Raw genomic sequence first — 24,083 nt, forward strand, 5'->3', positions numbered from 1 at the left:
CTAACCCGATAATTTCTAACCCGATCACTTCTAACCCGATCACTTCTAACCCGATCACTTCTAACCCGATCATTTCTAACCCGATCACTTCTAACCCGATCATTTCTAACCCGATCACTTCTAACCCGATCACTTCTAACCCGATTTAACCCTATCATTTCTAACCCGATCATTTCTAACCCGATCATTTCTAACCCGATCATATCTAACCCGATCACTTCTAACCCGATCATTTCTCACTCGTTCATTTCTAACCTGACAATTATTAATTCGATCTGTATTAATACTTTTATTTATTATTGTATTAAAGTAAGGATTTGTTTTAAAAAAAAAAAATCTCAACAAAGTTGTTTTTTCATCGAAATTTAGTTTATTTTGTTTAAAGTAAAAGTAAATAGTTTTATAAAATTTAACTTTTGATGTTTATTGCTATTCGAAGTTTTTTTTCTACGCTAGACCTACACATAAAAATCTGAACCGCTTAAACTAAATAGCACATAACGAAGAGACAAACATTTATATACCTTAAAATGAAAAACTACAGTTTTATCTAATTTTTATAGATTAACAGGATAAAAAATCAACACTTAGCATTAGACTTATTTATGATTCGAAGGAGAAATATTTTAACAAACTTGGTTTTAATTTTATAATAAGCAACTTAAATATCAACTCTTTCAACGATCAGTGAGTTCCAATAAATCAAAACACAGCTGCACAATCTTTCATTTTAGAAATTACTTTCAACTTCTTTTCAACAAACAACCTTATCTGCAATAATTCAGCAATACATACTGACAAATTTAGTAAAATTTTTCTATGATTTTAATTCAGTAATCAGCAAAATAGTCTGAGTTACGCACTTTTACATAAAGTAAGGTTCAGGATTACTTTTATAAAATTAATTTAAATATACTATAATGTCAAAATTAAAACAGCCTAGAAAAATTTATGAATAAAACTTCTTCTTGTTTATATATCTACCGGATATACACATCCTAATTTTAAGAGTTAGGTTTTGCTCATTTGTGCAACCGTTTGGTACTTCATTGTTTTTTTTTTTTTTTTTTTTGTAGCTTTGCCAAAGCATAATCGAAAAATTAAAATAAACATTATTAGAATTTAAGTACAGACAATTGAAAAAAAAAGTCAAAAATTTAAATGCATTGACTAACCACTAAGTTTAAAACCTTAAGTCTTAATGACATTTATAGTACAGGTCAAACAAACATTTATCGGAAACATTGAAAAATGGTTTATTATTTACATAGGAAAACCAATTCTAATAAAATCAAACTATAGAATGAACAAAATCCTACATATTGAATCAATGGTTCATAAGTTTAAAATTTGTTAAATTACTGATAGTTTCTAATATAAAGTATCTTATTTTAATCAAATAAGATTTAATCAAATTTGTTCAACTTTATACAAATATTAGTTTTGTTTAAAAGCTAACTCCACTTTTAAACTGAAAAATACTTATGACTGCATGAATTTTTCGATTTATATTTGTGGTAATTAATTATTTTATTAGGACTCAAAAAATGATTGTAAATTAACTGTAGTTTTTAGTTTTAAAAGCATTAGGAAAAGTATAAGTCTTCTGTATTCTAAAGATTAAATATTAAGTTTTGATAGTCGTCGATGTAAGAAATATAATGAGCATTGCAACGATTAAAGACTATTCTTAACTTTTTCTTGAAGAGATTCTATATGGTTAGTATTAATTTTAAGATTGGAAACTAGATTGGCAAGTTGCATTCAAATTTAGGGAAAATTTATACGAAATACAATTCGTTAAGAGTATTAGTATGAGTATATATGAAACTTATAATAATACAGTTAATAAAATTTAGTAATCGTAATTAGTATGGTAATTTCATTAAAAATTATCATCATTAAATTTTAAGTTCTTAAAACGAAAGTGTATATTGTTTAATACAAAGTAAAAAGTAGAGGTAAACGTTAATTCTTTTTTTATAAAAAGACCCTGTCATTTACTAAACCTTAAACTAGATTTTCTTTCTTTTAGCCAATGGTAATTTATATCTAAAGATTAAATAAGAAATATCATATAATAAATTTTAAAATAAAAGTTAAGAGTCAGAAAATTATTATTTATATTTTTTCATATTTCCTTAAAATATGTTGTATATAAAGCAAAATAAATTTAAATTTTTAATAAAAATATAAAAATTTAAAAAAATTAAAATTGCAGAAATAATTTTACACAATTAATAGTAAAAACTACTTTAATATATCTTTTAAAAGTTATTATTTCACAGATTTCCAAAAACACAAAAACTTAAGATTATTTTGCAATCACTATATATTATTTATAAATATAAGTTATTAGATGTTTAAACAGCTCAAAAAATGAGGTAAAAATAGTAAATTAATATTACGTTAAGTTAAAACTAAAATAAAAAATTATACAAAAAAATTTTTTTTTACGTAACACATTAAATCATTATGTTTATAAAAAATAGAAAATTAAACTTTTTTAATTATTTGAATTACTTTATTAAGAATTGTTTGTTTTTGCATAAAAACCTGAAACGAAATTAAACGTAAATTAACAAGTTAAATAGGTTAGAAACGTTCGGGCTAGAATAGATCAGGCTAGAAACGATCAGGTTAGAAGTGATCGGGTTAGAAATGATCGGGCTGAACAGGGTTAGAAATGATCGGGTTAGAAGTGATCGGGTTAGAAATGATCGGGTTAGAAATGATCGGGTTAGAAGTGATCGGGTTAGAAGTGATCGGGTTAGAAGTGATCGGGTTAGAAGTGATCGGGTTAGAAGTGATCGGGTTAGAAGTGATCGGGTTAGAAATGATCGGGTTAGAAATGATCGGGTTAGAAATGATCGGGTTAGAAGTGATCGGGTTAGAAGTGATTGGGTTAGAAGTGATCGGGTTAGAAGTGATCGGGTTAGAAATGATCGGGTTAGAAATGATCGGGTTAGAAGTGATCGGGTTAGAAATGATTGGGTTAGAAGTGATCGGGTTAGAAGTGATCGGGTTAGAAATGATCGGGTTAAAAGTGATCGGGTTAGAAATGATAGCGGGTTAGAAATGATCGGCTCCCATCTATTTTAAACTAAAAAAAAGTTTACTGTTTTTAAAACTTTAATTACCAGTATTTAAACTTTTAAAACTTTTGTAAAATAATTTTATTTGAACCGACCGATTTTTGTATAACTTTAATAATAAATATGTCTCACAACAACGAACTATAGTTATATATGATATAATAAACTTATACAAATTTCCTACCTGAAATATATCATAACACAGTTTTGTTTGCAACCTGCTTATGACATCTAAGTAAAACGCACTAAAACTTGAATAAGGGCTCAATTTCCAAAAAATATATTCAACTAAGCAAAGCTTCATTTTCAAAAAAAACATTTACTTAATCAAAAAAATGTCGAAACCAACAAAAGTTAGGAACTTTTGAAAAATCGCAGTATAAAAGTTAATACAAGTTGACAAAACTTTATAAAAACACATTTTAATTTCTTTAGATGAACCAAATGACTGTTTTTGAAAAAGTTTTTATAAAATAATTATAAGTTTTGTTATATCTGGAGTTTTAAGTTTGATATAAGTATAAAATAAATTAATGCGTCAAAATTCAAAGTGAAAAGACTTATTTTTTTATAGAAATATATCATTTACAGTAGTTGTAACTAAGTAAATTTTATCTTCAAAAATAGTCACAATTAGTATTTTGCTTTATTAACTTTAGTACAAAAGCATTGTAGAAATTAATTAATTGCGACTTAAAACTACTACTTTTTTAAACTTTAGGCGTGTTTGAAATAATTTAAGTTCTTTCAGTCGAGCATAGCTGCTGTAAATGAAGTTCTTTTAAATTTAGCGGTTGTAAAATAAGTGTATTTTACACTTGGTTAGTTATTACAACAAAACAATAAATACTTCTCATTAGTTTTAGAAAAGCTTCTTTGCACGAGATTTGGCGAGTAAATAAATTAACTTGTAGAATTAATAACCGTTTAGTATAGCTATTCTTTTCGATTTGGTTTTGTACAAAAAAATTAAATTTTTAAAAGAAGCATTATAAAACTCGTTTTTTGACTCTGTTAAGTTTAAAAGACAGAATTACAGTTATTTATATCTTATTATCTAAAAAATAACTGTTTAGCAGGCTTCGAAACGAACTTATTTACCGATTAAAAAGATAGATAGATGTTATATAAAATATTTTCCACAACTTGCAGCTGCCCCATTATACACAAAGCTGCGTAAATAAGTTGAAGTTTGTTTGAGTAAATTGTTTCTGTTGTTTTACTATAAACTCAGACTCGGCAAACAATGGCCCAATGGCAAGATCCGGTTCGTGACTCACGTTAAAGTTTTGAAAAACAAGTTTACCAGTATGCTGTCAATATAGTTGTGCTTGAACTATGGTTTTAATTAGTACTTACTTTTCTATATTTTTGTTATCTAAAACTTTTTAGTTTTTTTTAGTTTTTGTCAGTGTTCCTACTCGCATCATGTTAGTCTACAAAGACTACCGTGAACACTTAAAAACTTATTAATTAGGTAGATATAATTTAACTTTTTAGAAAAAAAAAAACACTTTTTTATCAGCATAAAGTACTAAATTGATATTAATCTGACAAAATTCTCGTTTGATATTGCTTTTATATTAAAGGGGTTTATTTAAACAGATTTACTTAACAGTAAAGATTACAAAAAAAATCAGTTAAGTGACGAGCAGCAAGTTAAATATTTCAATCTAAATAAGAATAACTGCAAGAGAACTTTTAGTAAAAAGTTATATTAAGAAGTTAGTACTTTATTTAGAATATAAGCATGCAGTATGAAGTTTATTTTAAATCTAATATACAACTAATTTATACGAATAATTATTTTATATTTATTGTCTTTGCTTCAGTGGTAAAGAAAGCTAAATATTTATTTTGTTCTTTAGTTAAATCTGCCTTAAAAATTTAAAAACATTTTCAAAACATTGAAGTTATCGAATCAACTAAGCATACGACTAAGTTTTTTATTAAAGTTTTTGATAAATAATATTTATCGAAAAACTTAATTTAAATTATGAAGGTAAAATCTATATGATTATTGACTATTAACTTGATAAATTATTTAATGAAAACAACTTTGCTATAAAGTAGTATTTGAATATTGTGTAAGTTCGGACAAAATTCCCAAAAATGCATAAGTTTAAAACTAAAGCTTAAAAAAACATTTTTATTATTTTTACAAAACAAACACTTTGTTGTAAGTCTAATGCCAAATAAATGACAAAACTAAATTCAGACCAAGTTTTTAATTAAATTTGCTAAACCTTCCGAAAAAACCTTGAGTATATACCTTAATAAAAGTTTATAGTTAAGCTGTTAGGCTATATTTAATGTTTGTAAATTATTCTTGTAAAAAGAAGACTTTTTTAAGAATGAGTAAGTACAACAAAGTGAAACTGTTATAATATTATATTAAAATTATAAAATAAAAGCAAAACTTATATGAAACTTCTTTTCAGTCAATTTGTTTCACACACACAAACCAAGCAAAAAATATCAAGCGAGTATTTCGAGAGCGTTATGTAAGCTTACTCAATCAAACAACATTTGTAATTATTACGTTTCAACAGATTTGTTGAGCAACAATGGCGCGTTGCGTGCTTGTAAAAATTTTATGAGTGGCTAATTAACACTCTTTAAGATAGAAACTTATTTATTATTTAATATGGTTTATTAAGGTAAAGTTAGGCGTGTTGAACAACCATTTGTTTTATTAACTTTTGGTCAAATATAAATAGAAATACTATATATGATTACGAACGACTTATTTGTATGTTAGAATTAATATGAGTTCTAGAATAATTTTTTCAGTTATATTTTTGGTATTTAAAAGCTAAAACTACGCTAATTTTTTTTCAAACTTTGATAAGTTTTGAAAGGTTTAATTTTAACAAAATTCATAACTTTATACAAAAAATACAATCGTAAATTTATACAAAATCTTATTAAAAAAATATTCATCTTAATTAACAATTTTACTTTGTAAGGGCTGTAACTTAATTGCTCTAAGAAAAATATTATAAAAAAAATATATTTTAACAAAAAAATGTTTTTTAAACGTTTGTTTTCGTAACTTATTATGTATATGCTATATTTTTCTAATATATTTATCTAGTCTTTAAATTTAGTTTTTACTGATAAACATTCATAATTGATATATAATTTTGTACCATAAATTTTGTGCTTAAAAATTCGAGATTGAAAATAATATATGGCTTTTGATTAAAAGTAATAATTCATTTTAATATAACTTGATAAGAAAAAATGCTTAACAACATCACAGCAAAATCTAAAAATTAATACAAATTTTTATACTTTTTCAAAAATAAAAATGTTATATAATATATTTTCCAGTAATGTAGTCAACAGAAAAGGCCGTTATTCGAGTTTATTAAACTAATTAAAAATCATTTAAATTCGTTAAACAACAAATATATCAGGTAAACATTATTTTTGATCGTAAAATAAAAATTAAACAGATCTAAAAGCTTTAGGAGTTCTGTTTATCTGCTTTTTAAAAAACTTATTGAAATAAATTAACTATGTTTAAGTCTTAAAAATAAATAAAGTAAAACAGGAATCAATTAAACTTGAAAGTTATTCAAAATTTTAAGTGTTAAAGTAAAAACTTGGTGCAACGTAATAAATTTTTTCAACGATTAAAACGACAAAAAGTTTATTATGTTTCGTAGTTTATGTTCTTTTCAAATATTCATCAATATTTGGAATCGTTCACTACATATACCATTTAAACCTAAGCATGAAAATCTAAACTGCATTTATTTCGTTCATCTTCTATTAATGTTGTAACTCAGTTTTTCTACCCAAAAGCTCCATTCGTTTAATCTTCTTTTAAATTTTCTCTACTATTGATTAGCGTTTTATTTAAATATTTTTTATTAATTTGAATTATAATATATGGTTATAACTACACTGAGTGGAACAAACACAGTATACCAACAGCAATACATTTGTATGTTGATTTTAATGCCTGTGTATTGTATTTAATAATCTAAATATGTACACTGTAATTATAATACGTTAAAAGCTTTATTTTTTGAAACTAATATTTTAGGTGCCAAACACAATCATATCACTGTGACGCGTAAACTTTTCAGTAACGTAACATACTAAAAAACATAAACTCAAGAAAACAAATGTTGTTATATTCAAAATGATTTACTGAAAGTAAATCCTGTAAAGACGTTAAATATCATCGCATTTTGACATATTTTGAAGTTTGCCATATAAAAAAATATTGTTTTAAAACGAACAAAATAAGGCACAATGTTATTTTCACTTAATTTACAAAAGATAAAAATAAAACTGTTAAACAACTTTAAAGTTTAAAAACAAATTATTTGTCTAACTACATCAAAACTATATTTTAATATATTGCGACTGTTTTGTTAACAACTTGCGCATAAATAGTTGAACTCAGTTATAATAAAGTTTTTTAAATTTAGTAACAAATAAATAACAAGTAAATTTTATAAAAGTTTTTATAGATAAATTTTAATTAATCTTTATAGTTATAGACTTTTAGACTTAAAAAGATAGAAGTTTTAAAAATGTTTAACTATTTAAAACCAAAACTTGACTAGCTGACTAAAACTAAAACTCAATTTACTAAGATTAAGTTGAAGTCTAAAAATAAAAAAACTTAATTACACATTATCAAACGACAAAAAAGGGACGCTTAAAACACTTTGTCTTTGGACGTGGTGCACAAAGAACCTTTTGGTTATCGAGTCGCACTCCTTTTCGGTTATCGATTAATGCAAACTTTAAAATAGACTGTTATAAGTGAATTCCATCATCCGAGAATCGAACCTGGGCTTCCCGAGTTTTACCCTAAAAAAGTTTTCATAAATTAAAAAACGATTGCTCACGCATAGATTTATACTTGATGATGTCACAATCTAATTATATCTAAATTTTTTTTTTCCATTTGTATTACTAATGAAACATTATTCGTATTTTTTCAATAGTTTGTGCTATAACTGTAATTCGCAAACTCTCCATATAACAATATGAATAAATACTCTTTTTGAATATTAAGCTTTAAACTTAATAGTCATTTTTTAAATGGTCTTAATAAGGGATTATTTATACTGCTGTATTGATAAAATAATTTTATTAAATTTTAACTATATGCCCGGCTAGCTAGAACGGTAGAGGTAAAAACTAGAAGTTTTATTAAGTTCTAAATGTTTAAAATATTCTATTCTTTCACTCTAATTCATCAAGACTAAATACTTGACGATTTACGTTTATAAACATTGACTTTTAAAACTGCTAGGTTTTGTACTCAAAATTTAATTCTGGCAACTATGTTTACAAGTGTGCTCCAAGTTTTACTAACATTAAACATTAGTATTACTTACTAATAATTTAAATAAAACACTTCTTATTTTTAAAGTGTTTTTTTAATAGTATGGCAGCAGATTTTTTTTTTGTATTAAATGTGCCTCGTCACTTGTATAAAGATACTTACCCGTTACAAAACCCCGCTTATATATGATTAAACTACTTTCAATACTTTGTTGTAGATGCACTTGTACATCAACTACAACTAGGACTTGTATAGTATTGTAGTTAATCATACAAAGTTCTAGTTCAATACCAAATCATAATCATAAAATTATGCTTTATTTGTATATTTAAGTACTATACAAAATTATATAATAAAAACTAGTCATGCTTTGTATTTTAATTTAAACAGTTATCGTTCCTAGCTTGAAAGTTTTAATAACAATATAGTTGTATCTTTCGAGTTAGAGTAAATGGTGCAACAAATTACTAACTCAAGATTTTTAAGCACAAGACTTGTATATAAATATTCAAAGTTATTGTGTTGGTAAGTAAAAAACGAACGGTTGTTTTAAGGTTTAACAACAAAACTAAAATTTACAAGTTAAATATTTGTTTACTATTTAACTTTGTTAAAACATTGAAAAATAATCTTGATAGCTTTTTTTTAGCCTAACTCTTTTCCGAAATTTATGCTATTGTAAATGATACTATTCATTCGATACTACTATTCTGGATAATTTAATTTAGAAAGTTTGATAAAATTGAACAAACTAGTGATGTAAAGTAATGTTGTTAAGAAGATTGATCAGACAGGTATGAAACTATCTAGATAGAAATTGGCGTTACATTAATTATTTAAAAGCTACTGTTACTGTACATACCGTTATAAATAAATAGATATTCATGAGCAAGTTCTTAACTTTATTTTAGCAAAGACATGACACTGTGACACATGGACCTTATATACCAAAAATATAACTAAAAATAAAGCAGTTAAATAAGATTAGTTATACAAAAAGATTTAAGAAGCAAAATGAAACATTGTAAATCACAAAAATAAAACACGTAAACACGAACTTAATTCATCAAAAAGAAAACAGAAAGTTTACACAAATTAACAATTTAACTAAAATTGATCTTAGACATGTCAAATGGTTGTCCGGCAAAAGGAGAGTTCGTAGCGTTCCACGCAGCTCTCATCATCTTCTCGTTTGCAACTTGTTTTGATGTTAGTTTGCCAACTCTCTTTGCGTGTTGATCGTACTGCTCCTTAGCGATGACATCCCTATCGTCCTGGTGAAGAGTGTCCATACTTCTCTCACGCCACATTTTGTCGACATCTACTTCCTCTTCACCTACAAGAAGAGCTTCCCACCACTTAGCGCATTCGTCAATTATTTTCTTTTCAAAGTTCGCCTAAAGATATTAAAAAATTAATTAATTAATTATAAACTTAATAATTAGTCTTATTAATTATAAACTTAAAAGCTTACAAAAAGTAAAAAATAGAATTTTTTTTCTTTTTATTGACTTAAATATTAGTCATGTTATGAATACACTTAACAAAAACTTACCCCTATGTCTTTAATGCCATCAACTTTACTATCTTCCATCCACCAAGTAGTAGCTGCATCGTGAACGTTAATCTCGTGCTTGAAGTCAGCGTCAATAAATTTTATCATTGGCTTACTTTCATCTTGATCTTCAATTTCAATTAGAATATGAGTAGGAGTAATAACAACACGAACTTGCTTGATATTCTGAATATGAGAAGGAAGATGGAATTTGGCGTTTACTTCACCAAACTGCTGAGACCAGTCATACTTTTCTCTAGCTGCGCCGTTGTAAGTTTCAGGGTTCTTTTGAAAGTCTTCTTGAGTCAATTTACTAATATTAACAACATCCTCTTGCTTATTTTTCCTATTCTTAGCTTTTGGTTGTTTATCTTCTACAACTTTACTTTCGGTTCCATTCTCCTTTTTACAAAATTCAGCAAATTTCTTAGCTGCATCTGCAGGCAAACCTTTACTGAGATCTCTTTCGCGATGAATTTTTTCCAGATCTATTTCATCTTCACCTTTGAGAAGAGCACTCCACCACTCAGCGCGTTCATTGACCTCCTTCTTCAGAAGACTTAACTGTATTTTTTTTATTAAGTTTATCAAACAATACTATTTTAAAGTAGTTATAATATGAACGAAAAGATTAAAAACTACGTAGAGAAAAAAAACGTTTCTCTATAATACAAATACTAAAAAAATCGTAAAAAAGAGTACAATTACATAAAGAATGCCATTTTCAAACCACCAAGTAGTCTGTTCGTCGAAGTGGTTAATTTCTTGTTTGAGATCGTCATCGATATATTTGATCATCGGTTTGCAGGGATCTTCATCTTGGACTTCTACTAGGAGATGCTTGGCGTCATATTGAACACGAAATTGTTTGGCCTTCTTAATGTATGAAGGAAAATGAATTTTGACAGTAACGTCATTGTACTTTTGTGACCAAGAATACTTTTCCCTAACTGCCCCATTATAACTGTCAGCTCTTGCCTGAAAGTCTTCCTGGGTCATTTTATTCAACTTTTTCAACTTTTCTGCCCTAATTCTTTGTTTGAGCACTGCAGCACCTTCAGATCTCCTGTTTTGATGCTTTTTGAAAAAATCGTCAACCAGTTTCTTGGCAGCACCAGCTGGCAAACCAAACTTGCTATCATCTGATTTTTCAAGAAAGAAAGCAGTGTGCTTGTTCAGGTAATTAAATACCACATCAAGAAATTTTTCAGGAGTTTTTGTTTGCTCCATCACTTTGGCAAGCAAGTTTTTGCAATCGCTTTCAGACATAGTAATTAGTTTATCAAGTGTACAAATCTTTAAAGAGTGTAGTGATTGAAAAAGTTATGTTGGAATAAAGTTAATTTTTTAGTAGGTTAGTACGCAAAACAACATCGTACTAATTTTTATAAAAATATTTAGATAAAATATCTATGTAGTAAGCAGTTGTTAAGCTAAATTATTAAGAAAGTATTGTTAAAATTAGTTTGACAATATTCTAATGTCAATAAGCATAGATTTTATTAAAACTTGATTTTCTCAAGTAAAAAGAAGTAAAATTTTCTAAAGTAAAGTAAATAAAATAGCCCTAAAACATTAAGAGATCTAGGTAGAAACTTACAAGTATTTTTTTAAACGTGATTTTGAAAAAAAATGCACACATGTCTTTTTAATAAATGCTTCAGTCTCGTTAGATCTGTTATAAAACTTAAGTTTGATAGTTGATTTACATCCAATTGGTTGTTATGTTTTCTATGTGAACTGAACTAACTAATAAATAAATTAAACTGTAGTTTGTTTCGATCAAACAACTTCTACGTATATTTATACTTTGTGACACAATAAAGTATAGTTAGCTCACATAATAACTATTATTAGTAAGAATTAATTATCTAATAAGTAAGATTAACGATTTATCATCTATTCTTCATACTAAAATGTTCTAAACTGCTTAGTTATTGAAACCATTTCTACTATAAGTAATTAGTTTTTCCAAATTAAGTAATTCTAAATTGTTAGAGAAGTATAATCAGTATTTTTATGATCTGATTTTCGGTAATTAACATGGTTATATAAAGTTTCAGTATTTTTTATTTAGCTATATAATTTAGAAACGATCTTAAACTTCTTATGCAAAAGTAATAGTAAAATAAAAGTATTTATAAAAACTTTAAACTAACAGACGAAAATGATATTTACAATACTTTATTTGCTTTACGTGAAAATAGCTTATCTTTTTGCTAAAATAATTTTTTTAAATACAATTAACTTAACCTGTAGTATTTCCTTACTTGTACTTAACTTAAGATATTTTTAATTTTGACTTTTGCTTTAAAAAAGTTCTAGTGCTTAGGCTTGTCTAAAAAATGAAAATCACAAACTAGTTATATTTTTAAAAAAATTAAATTTTTTAACAATTTTTTAAAATGATACACGTTATTTTCGAAACCTTTCAATATATGGTGGTCATATAATAAAAAAAAGTTTTTATAATACTGAATATGCCTTTTTAATTAACATTGAAAAAATCTAGTAATAATTTCTTATTGCTTTTTAACATCGAAACAACTATAAAACTAACAATTTCAAAAAATCTGAAAACAAAAAACTAAAAATACTAAATAACCTTTTTCATTAAAATGTTTTAGCTACGAACACAACTTACTTTGAAGCAAAACTGAATAAGTAAGAGAAAGTAAATGCTATTTTTATTGCTAAGAATAAAAAGTAATTATGAAATAAGCTTAAAATAATAAAATTAACCTTTACTGTTACAATTAGTTTTTACTACTTAAATTTGAATGGTCATTAGATTAACTTTGAATAAGATTTAACTTTTAGTAATTTTTCCTAATCTATAGCATTATTCAAACACATTGATAGTTTTTATTACTTAATCGTCGTTAATTTTTTTAAATGCAGAAAGTTTTCTTTAAACAATGTATGTTTTCTAAGAAAAATATGTTAGATTAAAAACTTAAAACTTATCATGTAAAATAGTTAGATTTATCACTTATGATTTTTTAATTACATACTTATTATATTTTCTTTAACTTATTAAAACTAAAGTACTTACACTAGGTTTATACTTTTAAATTAAACTAAGTATAAATATTTTTTAGTAATTTTGAAAATTAAAAAGTTATTCTTAATATTTTTCATCTGAAATAGTGCTCAACAAAAGCTTTTGCAAAAATAAATACGCAAAACAAAACATAGCTTTTTGACTTCAAATTTTGTTGCATTATTAACATAAAATACATCAATGGTATTTTAAGTAGTTTAAGTTGCTCCGCACCACGCATCTTAAAATAATAAATCTTAAGTAGAAATTCAAGAATACTTATATTGTAAAATTATTTGTGGAATTAAAATAAGGTTAATTTTTTCTGAATTAATAAAACTTTCGAAGCAACTTAAGTAACACAGTATATTAATTTAGATTCAAGTCCAAACGCAAGACCAGAACCAAGGCCATTTTTGAATCATGAAATAAACAGAGTTTGAACCAAACATTTTGAAAGAAGTGAAACGGTGTCTGAAAATGGGGAAACCAGAGCGAATTTTCGTTTAACAGTTTCCGTTCATCGAGTTTTTAAGTTTTAAAACTTGTTCTTTTTGTTGGTTTTCTGTTGTTTAATTGTTCAGGCAGTCATAAATTAATGAACGATTTTTGTAACAATATTTGTGTTTGGTTTTAAGTGTACTTAAAATTCTATAGCTAGTTATGATGTAGTTTAAAAACTAAAAAGCTTATATACATTTTACGATTGAATAAACGTAATATTCATAATTGACCAACATTAGACTAGGGGTTGACAAACTGCAGTTCTTGGATTATTTTTTATCAGTTACAAAAGTTCTGAAAACAATAACCCTAAATTTTCAGTGGTGACACCTACAGAAGGCTCTTACCTCGGTAATCTTTTTAGTGCTTTATCAATATTTTAATTTTTTCGCTTTGAAAAAGTGTTTTTTATAAGTAAAATAATTTTTAATAACTGCGGCCCGCGAAAAGATCTCTTCTATGCAGTGCGGTTCGCGAGTAATTTTTTAACAAAAAAAAGCTTGCGACTTATAAAAAGCTGCACCAGAACAACATTCGCTGAAAACAAAAAACGTTTTTGTTAATTTTAGTTGTTTAATTAGTTAGATGGTAGATCGATTTTTGTCCTGAATATTTGTAATGTACAATGTTCAACTCTTACGTCACTTTGTTTTGTTTTTTTGTAAACTTTTGCATCTTTGTTTACCAAAGTGCTTTTTTATTTTAAATTTGAACTGGCTAAAGATTAAAGACAATCTTTTTTGTCTTTAAGAAACATATGTTCTAGTATTTTTAAAACCGTACATTTCAATAAATTATTTAAAAGCTCCTCAATGGGCTCAGTAGAAGGTGTTCAAGTTTAAACAATAACCTTATTTTATATACATATACATATGTATATATACAAATATATATATTGTTTTAATATATATATATATATATATATATATATGTCTATTGTTTTAACGTCCATGGACTTCACAAAACAAGTTTATATGTATGTATATATGTAATGTAGTAATAGCTTTTTTTTTTTACAGTACAATGCAGAATAATTCTATAAAAGTGAATTATCAGTATAAGTAAAAACAAGTATATTTGAGTTGCTTGAAAATTTTTACAGATTTTACGTACTGTAAAAGTTGTAAGTTTATTATATATTGTTTTTACATATATATGTGTATTTTTTTAAATAGTGGTAACATTTTTTTAAACTTAAACAACTGTACTCCACGCTTTTTCAAGCAAGGTTGAATAATTTAAAGTTTGTAATACAAATATTAAGTACTTCTTCTTGAAGATATAGATATGTGATAAAAATTACCACTTTTTGTGGGTACTATAATGAGTTCAACCTATTTTTCTAGGAATAAAGCTAAATTATTTAGATGTATATTTTGAAAAAATTCAAATAAAAGCTATATTATAAATATATTTTGTTTAAATTTATAATTTTGTTCTATTCGTAACGTTTTATTACGGTATTTTACAGTAATAGTCATAACTTAAATTCATTTAAAACTTATGTTTGATTAAATTTTCATTCAATTACTTACAGCATTTTAAGTAGTAACAAAGCTATTTTCTTATGAGTTATTTTTACAGTAACTATCATTATTTTTTCATAATAAACATATAGCTAAGCGCTTTGAAATAACAAAAAAGCTGCTCATACCATACTCACTAAAAACTCTATAGTAAATCTTAATCCTGTAATTTTTATTACTCATATACTAGTTAATAAACTTTGAAAACGATACAAATTGTTTTACGTTCAATACTTCGCTTATTTTATACATTCTAAATATAAAGTGAGGGGTCAAACTAAAGAAAAGTGAGTAGCATAACTATTTATTTTTTTAATCTTTTACTTTACTTTTAATAATGAGTTCAAGTTTGGTTTATTACAACAACTTATTCATAGAAACTACTTTTAAACTGTCTTTAATTACTTATCCAGGTAGTAGAAATAATAACTAAAACCAAGCAAAGGTGACAAAATAGTAGTTAACGAATTTGTAAAGATTTAGAAAGCTAGATAAAACTTAAATAAACCTATGAAAAGTTTTAGATAAACGTTTTGAAAAACAAAAATATGTTAAAATATGAAAAATAAGTTTAAAATGGTAAAACCAAAGAAGTGTTTAAAATTTTATTAAACTTTGTTTTGGCAACACCATTTCTAGACAATATTAATACATTAGTAAACGTTAAGGTGTTAAAGAAAAACAACGAATTAAATATTTTAGAAATAAAACTAAGCTTTAAAGTTTTATAAATTACATAACGAGAAAAAACAATTTCAAATATTTTGAAACAAAAAAAGAATTCATTCATTAATAATATTCTTTTATACTGACAGACTTTTAAATTAATCAATGGCAGGAACCTTTAAAAAACTCCGTTTTTATGTGATTTAATGTAGAAAAACTATAAGTTTTTCAACAGAATAAACATTTGTTAATATAAATGGTGTGAGTTTAATTATCTTTATTTCAAATTCTAAAACAAAAGCAGACGTAAAATTTTTCTTTTGTTTGACTTAAGAAAGTATTTCATGAAATAAAAAGTCATTTTTTTAACAATTTGATCAGTTTATGAACATTTGTTTTCGTTTTTTTTTTTTTGCAGCTCACTTTTCAGGACTTTTACGCTTATATTTACAATATAATTAATTAAAACCAATAACAGTAGTTTTTAGTTTTTCTCTATCAAGTAAAAACAAATTTAGCTAAAAATTATCTTTTTTTGAAATCCTGTTGAGTACATAAACTTATAATCATAAATTATTTAATGTAAACATATGTTTTGTTCTTCAAAGTATTAAAACGTGAATGTAATAAAAAAATCTAGATATAAGAAATAAATTTGCGTAAACTTATGTTAACTCAGTTTGTAAAGTTATTCAAATTTGAGAACCTTATTAAGCCTAATGTTTTTATTAAAAAGTGTGTAAAAGATAAAAAATACAAAATATTAGTTTTAAAGTATTTTATAGTTGTATTTTACATAAATTTGACATTTTATAGCATAATATTAAAATTGAGTAAAACGTTGTACTACTTAACTTTTTTTTCCATCCATTAGTTTTTCAATGTGTTTTAAAAATATATTTTATAAAAAGAACATATTTTATTTTCAAGAACATACTTATACTTACGGTTCTTGTTTAATCTACCAGTTTTAAAGTCCGAAAGCGATTTGCATATCTAATGTTATTTATTTATACTAATTGTTTTTACAAACCTAAGCAATAAAATAAAACAAAATATACTAAACTATTAGAGTTATAGTATGATAAGGTGAAAAATATTAGTTAAAATATATACAGCTAGAAGAGACTTAAAACTTTGAGTATTTTTGTCAGGCTAGAATGTAAACATAAAATTTTTTAAAGCAATATAATTTCATTTTGTTTTTCTTGTAAAACTAGCAATACAAAAACTCATTGAATACACTCTTTATCAACTTTTATTTGTTTTAAATAATTTTGTAAAATTTTTAAATATAACAAACGCTGAATGTTAATATCTTTGTAGAAATGTTGGTCAACCAAAAACTTATTTGAAAAACAGGCAAAAAAAGTTGCAAAAGATTCTAATATGACTAGGACACCGCTCAGCTCCAACCCGCGCACAACAATTATAATTTAAAGATAATATGTTCTCAATCAGTTATAACTAAACAAGTACTTTTATAAATATGTTAAGTACGTAGCTTAGTTTATTATAAAAAATATACGGTTCTAATTTAAGATTATTTTGGCATACTTTGACTTAAAAACATTAAAGCGTTGATTTGTATGTTTAATTCACAAAATCAGCGACTTGTTGCTATCAGATTATGCCAGTTGCGTATAAATCCCCTCTAGGTGTACACTACACTTTAAAGCAAGATAAGCCTACAGTTATAAAATGCAAAACAAAAGTTTGTTAATTGTTTTTATACAAGTTTTAAAATACAGACTAAAACTTTTGTCTACTTTCACTTACTGAAATTTAAAAATATGCTTGAGCTAGTCTAGTGTAACATTGGAAAAAAAAGTGTTACAACTTTACATTAATAAACAACTTACTGTTAAGGTTAAATTGTTGTTTATGTAGATATCATTAAATTCTTAACTTTGTTTCTACATCAGTACATTTATCCTATATAATTTTTTTTTTGGTCACAAAAAAATTAAGCCAGACCTCAAAATTTATTCTATTTTAAAATACACAAAATTAAGTATTGAAAATTTTGAAAACAATGAGTAAGCGTTTAAAATTTACTTAAAATATACAAATTGATTGAACAAAAATACAAGCAAAATTTATCAACTGTGCTTTTTTAATAATAGATAAGTAAACAAATAAAATAAATAAATTTTGACCTAATCGCTTATACATTATCTACAATTCTTCAAAAAAGTCAAGTATTTTGTTATAAACTTATACAAGTACATAAATTTACATTACATAACTTATTTATTTCGGATGGAACTAAAACTTTTGTCCGTTTAATTTTTATTATAAAAATTTGACACTTGTTACCATTCTGTCTAACTGAAACATGCTTATGAATTATATTGAGGTTATAATGTGTCTTTACGCATATCAGATAATCTAAACCTGGATTTTCTAAAGTGGGCAAAGAGCCTCCATAGGGGCCACGACATAAATTTAGTGGGCCGTGAACAGCAAAGGGGCCTCAGGGTTGTAATGAGGCCATAATTTGAAACTTACACTAGATGAAGTTGATGATGAAAAGCAAAAATAATAAGATCTTAGTCGTTTTTACTGATAGTTTTAAAACTTATATTAGATACTATGAAAAAGTTTATTAAATATGTGGGCCACAAGCCGTAAAAGGAGAAGCCACAATGCCATAATTAAACTTACACTAGATATTCTGGAGTTGATGATGAAAAGCAAAAAAAAAAAGATCTTAATTGCTTTTACTGATAGTTTTAAAATTTTAGTAGACAGAATGAAAAAATTAGTAAATATGTGGGGCCACAAGCCGTAAAAGGGGAAGCCACAATACCGTTATTTAAACTACACTAGATATTCTGGAGTTGATGATGAAGAGAAAAAAAAAGTCTTAGGCGTTTTCAATGGTAGTTTTTTGAGTAATCTTGTTTGAGGGGGTTAAGGCTTTTTAATTTCTTTAAAGAAGACCTTTTAAAAATTAGTTTGGGAAACCCTAATCTAGGCTTGACAAATTAAAAAAGTTTAAACTATATTAAGAATAAATCCGCAATTCTACAGTAACTTTGTTAATTTTAATAGTCATAACTAAATTTAAACGAAGTTTATTTATTCAAGTTTTGTAACTGTAGCTAAAATAATATTTTATAATGAATCAATAGATATTGGTCACAAATTTCAGTGTGGAAGTATATTACGCTCATTAAATTTGCAAACAATTTAGACTTACACATTTAAATGTATGTTTTCAACGTAAAATCATTTTAATTTTATCTTTATTAAAGAAAATAATATAAAAAGTTTAAAACGATAAATAAAAACCTGTTTACAGTAAACTAAAGTACTAGTTTTACAAACTCTAGTTATTTAATGTTAACTTCAGCTTATAAAAAGTTATTTTATTAAGAATTCTTAAATATAAATGTCTACAACTAATTTTTTCAAATCAGTAAATTATTACACTTACCCCTAACCAAAACTGATTTCTAATATTTATACTTTTACATAATGCATTTTATTTTCAAATAACTTCTTTTTGAATATTTTTATAGATAGTTATGGAAACTTTTTATTTTTATTTTAAAGAGTTTTCTAATAGGATTCAAGATATACCATATGCTACTTTAACTTTTAAAATCTCTTTTCTAGATAATTATTTTATTTATTTACTTTCGCTATAAAGTTTAAAAATTCTAAGCAAATTAAAACAAAGTGTTATTATAAAGTGGGTTATGATAACTAAAAAACTACTAAAAATGTATCTTATCTATACGATTGTATAACGACTCTAGAAGGATAGATAACAAACTATTCTAAGCAAGCTAAATGGTAAAGTTGTGGCCTTGTTACAAATAACAAACCAAAAAAAGTTAAAACATTAAAAAAAAAACTTCTACTATAACGCATTTTAAAATAGTCAGCAAAAAATTAAGTTTGTTATCATTCATTAACTCTTACCAAAAATAAGTTAACGAAAACAATAAAATTGTATACATTCAAAAACTTGAAGTAAGTTTGGTACGTAGAGCTACAAACTTATGTGCAACATAATTAAAAACCAGTACGGTATATTTACATTATGTATATAAAATAATCAACTAATAGGAAGGAACTTTTGCACAAGTAAAATAACAAAACTTTTCAGTAATTTCGCAGGATACCTCACTCCATTCGCAATTATCCGAATCATAATATAAAGCAGTGTTTCTTTCTTCAAAAAACACAAGCAACTTGTTTCCAACAGAAAAGGTTTTGCTCGCCATTTCATCGCCCCTCAAAGCAAAACCGTTTCTGTTTTTTACAGCCGCAAAGCTGTTGCAGAGCGAATCAAAAACTTCACATTTCCCTCCGTAGCCTCCCACAACAAACAGCTTGTTTCTTATAACTGCCGAGCCGTGGTTGCTTCTGGCTGAGATCATGCTCGGCATGAAAGACCACTCGTCGGTCGAATGGTCGTACACCTCAACCGATCTCAGGTCATCTTGTGAGTCGTGCCCGCCCGTCACTACAACTTTTCCGTTCAAAACCGAACAAGCAGAGTATGCCCTTGAACATTTCAAGCTGGCAATCAGCACACACTTTTGTTGTTTCGGGTCAAACTTCTCGCACAGTCCACCTACTTTATGATCCGTGCCTTGGCCTCCAATCATGTATATTTCATCCATAAAGTTGCAAACACAGTAGTTAGCACGATCAACACACACGTTACTAACAACTTCACTAGTGTTTTTAAGCATTGAATATTTTTTAACAGAAGAAAAACACTCGCCTCTGTCGTCACAGCAGAAAAAGAAGTACAGGTCGCCAGCACAGAAAACAGTGCTATTATAATACTGGTCGTTTTTCGTCATTGAACCTATGACTTTTAAATCATTTAGGTTTTCCGAATTAATTTGAGTTATATCTGTGGTAAGGACGTTAACTGTCTTTTCAGTTGTTTCTTCACCTTGTTCGTCTATAACTGCTTCCGAGTTCCACTCGCAGCCGTAGCAAAGTAAAACGTTAAACTTATTTTGGGTGCAATACCTGTATGTAAAATAAGCGGGCGGTTTTAATTTAAAATAGTATTTTTTTTGTTTCAGAACATCATCTATCAGAATAGAACCATCTTTAATTTTGTTGAACGGCAATGTTTTGATATAATCAAGCTCATTTTCTGATAATAAAGGAAGACGAACCTTTAATAAAAGATCTTTTGCATAACAGCTTCTTTCTTCGCTTACGTAGTTAATCCAAGTTTGAGCCGCTTTAAATATCTCAAGTTCTGAAGTAATATTCAGTTGTGAGCTTGAAAGTATTTTTGCTACCAGTCGATAGTCTAGTTTTAAAAATTGCTCAGTATTGGTAATCATTGTAAAACAGCGCTGTATGTAGCTGAAAACTGTTTTGGTGAGGTTAAAAGAATTGAAAATATCAGCAACACAATAATATACCATCACATTTCGAACAGTTATTTTGTCTTCTAAGCATTTGCGAATTTCAATATCTAACTCTTCATTTTGTAAAAGATTGTTGAATTTCAAAGTGAGATATTTTCTTTCTTGGGCGAAACTGTCTAAAAATATTTAAAAATTGTTTCATATACCTCATAACTTTTTTTTTTACTTTTAATATAAATAAGGCTTAAATACACAGTTCGAATTTTGTTAATAAAATATTTTTCAAATTTTGTATACTTTCGAGAAAATGAAATGTAGTACGAAAATCTACAGCAAACTATAATAACTTAGTTTTGAAAATTGTGTGAATAATTTAAACTAGAGGTCGACAGTCTTTTATAAGTCACAGACCGATTTTCTTTAAAAAAAATCTAGCGGGCAGCATTGTTTAGAAACTATTTATGTAGTTTACAAAATTATTGCAATAATCAATTGAAAATAATATTATTAAATTATTGATATAATAGCCGCTTTAAAGCGCTAATAACAAGATTTATTTTATTGAGATCTTTATTGTAGGCTTTTACTGAGAAATATCCCTTATTAGAGTTTTGAAAAGTGTGTTTTAAGTTAAAATGTAGCTCGCAAGCAACAAATTTTGGCTTTGACGGGAGAATTTAGCTGACCTCCGGTTGAAAATAAACAAATATTTGGTGCATTTCAAAGATTTAAAATTCTAAAAAAGTAATGTAGCAAAATAACATTTGTGCAAACCTTTCTGCAGTGATGATTTCGCTTTAACAAAATCCAATGCGTTTTCCTTTGAAAACTTTAAAAAATTATTTTGTGCAAAATCTACATTTGAACTTTGAATATTTATGGTTCTCTTATAATGAGTATCAAGAATATTACTGGAAAGGTTTTTCTTATATTTCTCCACTATCAGTTTTGAGTTTTCTTTTGATGCGGTTATATTCATTTTATATAATATTATATTTATCTGCATGATGGTAAAATCAGTTAAAACTATCGGCATATTGTATAATTTTATTAAAAAAAAAAATATTTCAAAATTTTATTTTAAATAAACTTTTCCTGATAAAATTAAGTACAATAAAAAATTCAAACACCTTTTTTGTTTTAGTTACAAGTTAAAAATAAAATCAATGACCTATGTAAAACACAATTAATTTTTTAGATAAAGGTTACAAATTGTGTATAAATCAGAGTTTTGTACTTGTTCGTGCTGGTATTTTTTCACGCTTATAGTTAAGCGATTTAGAAAAAAGTTTTAGAAACTTTAAACATGCGGTTATCTGTGAGCAACTATTAAAAGAAAAAGATATCATGAATGATATTTAAAAGGTTTTACATAAAAAAAATTATTTTGTTTTTTTAGCTTTAATATTTATACAAACTATTTTGCACTATAAAATTATAAATTATTTAATTTATATATATAAAATGTTTTAAACTAAACTTATAAAACTAATCTTCAGTATATTTATACCTACTATAAAATAGTATTTTTAAAATATAAGTGGAGTAAATCGCCCAAATTTACATCAAGATAAAAATTTTAGTTAAATTAAAAACTTTTATATAGTGTTTAGAACTTTAGCAACCATTTTTAATTAATGGCTTTTGATATTAAAAGTGTACACTGATTAGCATGAGAAATTAAAAACATAGAAACAAGGAAAATAAAAATAAGAAAACAGGGTTTTTAATTTATTCAAAAGCAGGTTAAAAACTCAAATTTGTGAAATTTTTAAAAATTTGAAGTAAAAATTAGACTTAATAAATTAAGTATATAAAAATTTCAAAAGTTTGTGAAAATAACAAACTCAGTGAAATAATCTATAATTTTTTTTTCTTAAAATAAATTTATCAAAATTACGATCAGACTTTGATAAGTCTAACACTAAAGTATAAACAATCAAAGAGCGATTCCAACAGACTAAAACAATGTATTGTTGTTATTTGCATATTATATATGTAGTAGTAAAAATTAATTACACCAATACCGTTAAAAAATATTTTTATAAACCTTATTGAGATAAATAGATTTTTGAAACATTTTCCATATTAACTAAAACTTTATCATTTATTTTAAGAAAATTACTGAATACCAATTTAGTTATCAATATATTTAATATGTGAGAGATATATAGATAATTTATTGATTTTTAAGAAAGTTTGTTTTATCGGTTAAAAATATCTTTAAATTCTATTAACAGAAACTCCAAAATGAAAAATTAAAATAATAATCTTTATGAAATTGTGAGAATAAAAACAATAAATTCATCATAAAAAAGCAACCATTAAATTTTTATTATTCAGGGTTTAAGTCAAAAAACTACCCTGAGTGACTTAAAACTGCCCTTATTGTACTTAAACTGACCTGAGTCACCCCGAAATTTTTCAAATCCTTATAAAAAGTTAAAAAACTTTTCAAAATCAATAAAAGTTAAGTTCTGTTATAAAATTGGCTGTAAAATAGCAAAGTTTTAAAACTAAATTAACTAAATGTTTTTAAAAATCTACGAAAAAATTAGCCTTAGATTTTTATAACTCTTAAAACTACCCTGAGATAATTATAAAAAATTAAATTTACCCTGAGTCACCCTAAGTTTTAAAAAAGTTCAAAATACCCTGAGTTTACCTAAATCTCCCTGAGTCTCCCAAAGATTTTCTGAAACTTTAAAACACCCTGCGTTTCCCTGAGTAACCTGAGTGCATGGCAAACTTTTATTGCTGAAAATAATAAAACCTAAAAAACAAATTAATATAACTATTCAATTTTTGTAAACTATACCTCCGCAGAAAAAATAGTAAAATCTTAGCCATGTATTTTTCTAAGCCTCTGTCTTTAAAGATAAATAACAACTTATTGCCAACGAAAATCCTACAACTTCAGTTATTTTAAGACCTAGTTTTCATAACAATCTTTTTAACCCAAAAATTAGTACATAAAATAAAAAATTACTAAAAACTAATGGAAAATTTTTACTAAAAACATA

The 24,083-nt window shown here is 25.8% G+C and overlaps 1 protein-coding gene across 1 annotated transcript; it reads right to left on the reverse strand.

Moving 5' to 3' along the window:
* Nucleotides 1-19,779: 19,779 nt before the first annotated feature.
* Nucleotides 19,780-21,033, reverse strand: LOC145839092 (kelch-like protein 7). The gene has a single exon (XM_082946702.1). The coding sequence runs from the start codon at nt 21,031-21,033 to the stop codon at nt 19,780-19,782; it is 1,254 nt and encodes a 417-aa protein (XP_082802828.1).
* Between the last annotated feature and the right edge of the window lie 3,050 nt (nt 21,034-24,083).

Source organism: Thalia democratica, chromosome 6 (genome assembly GCF_965202585.1).
Source record: "Thalia democratica chromosome 6, ktThaDemo2.hap1.1, whole genome shotgun sequence".
NCBI classification, from domain to species: Eukaryota; Metazoa; Chordata; class Thaliacea; order Salpida; family Salpidae; genus Thalia; species Thalia democratica.

Coding starts and splice junctions, on each gene's coding strand:
- LOC145839092 (XM_082946702.1), bottom strand. CDS start 21,033: ATGATTACCAATACTGAGCAATTTTTAAAACTAGACTATCGACTGGTA.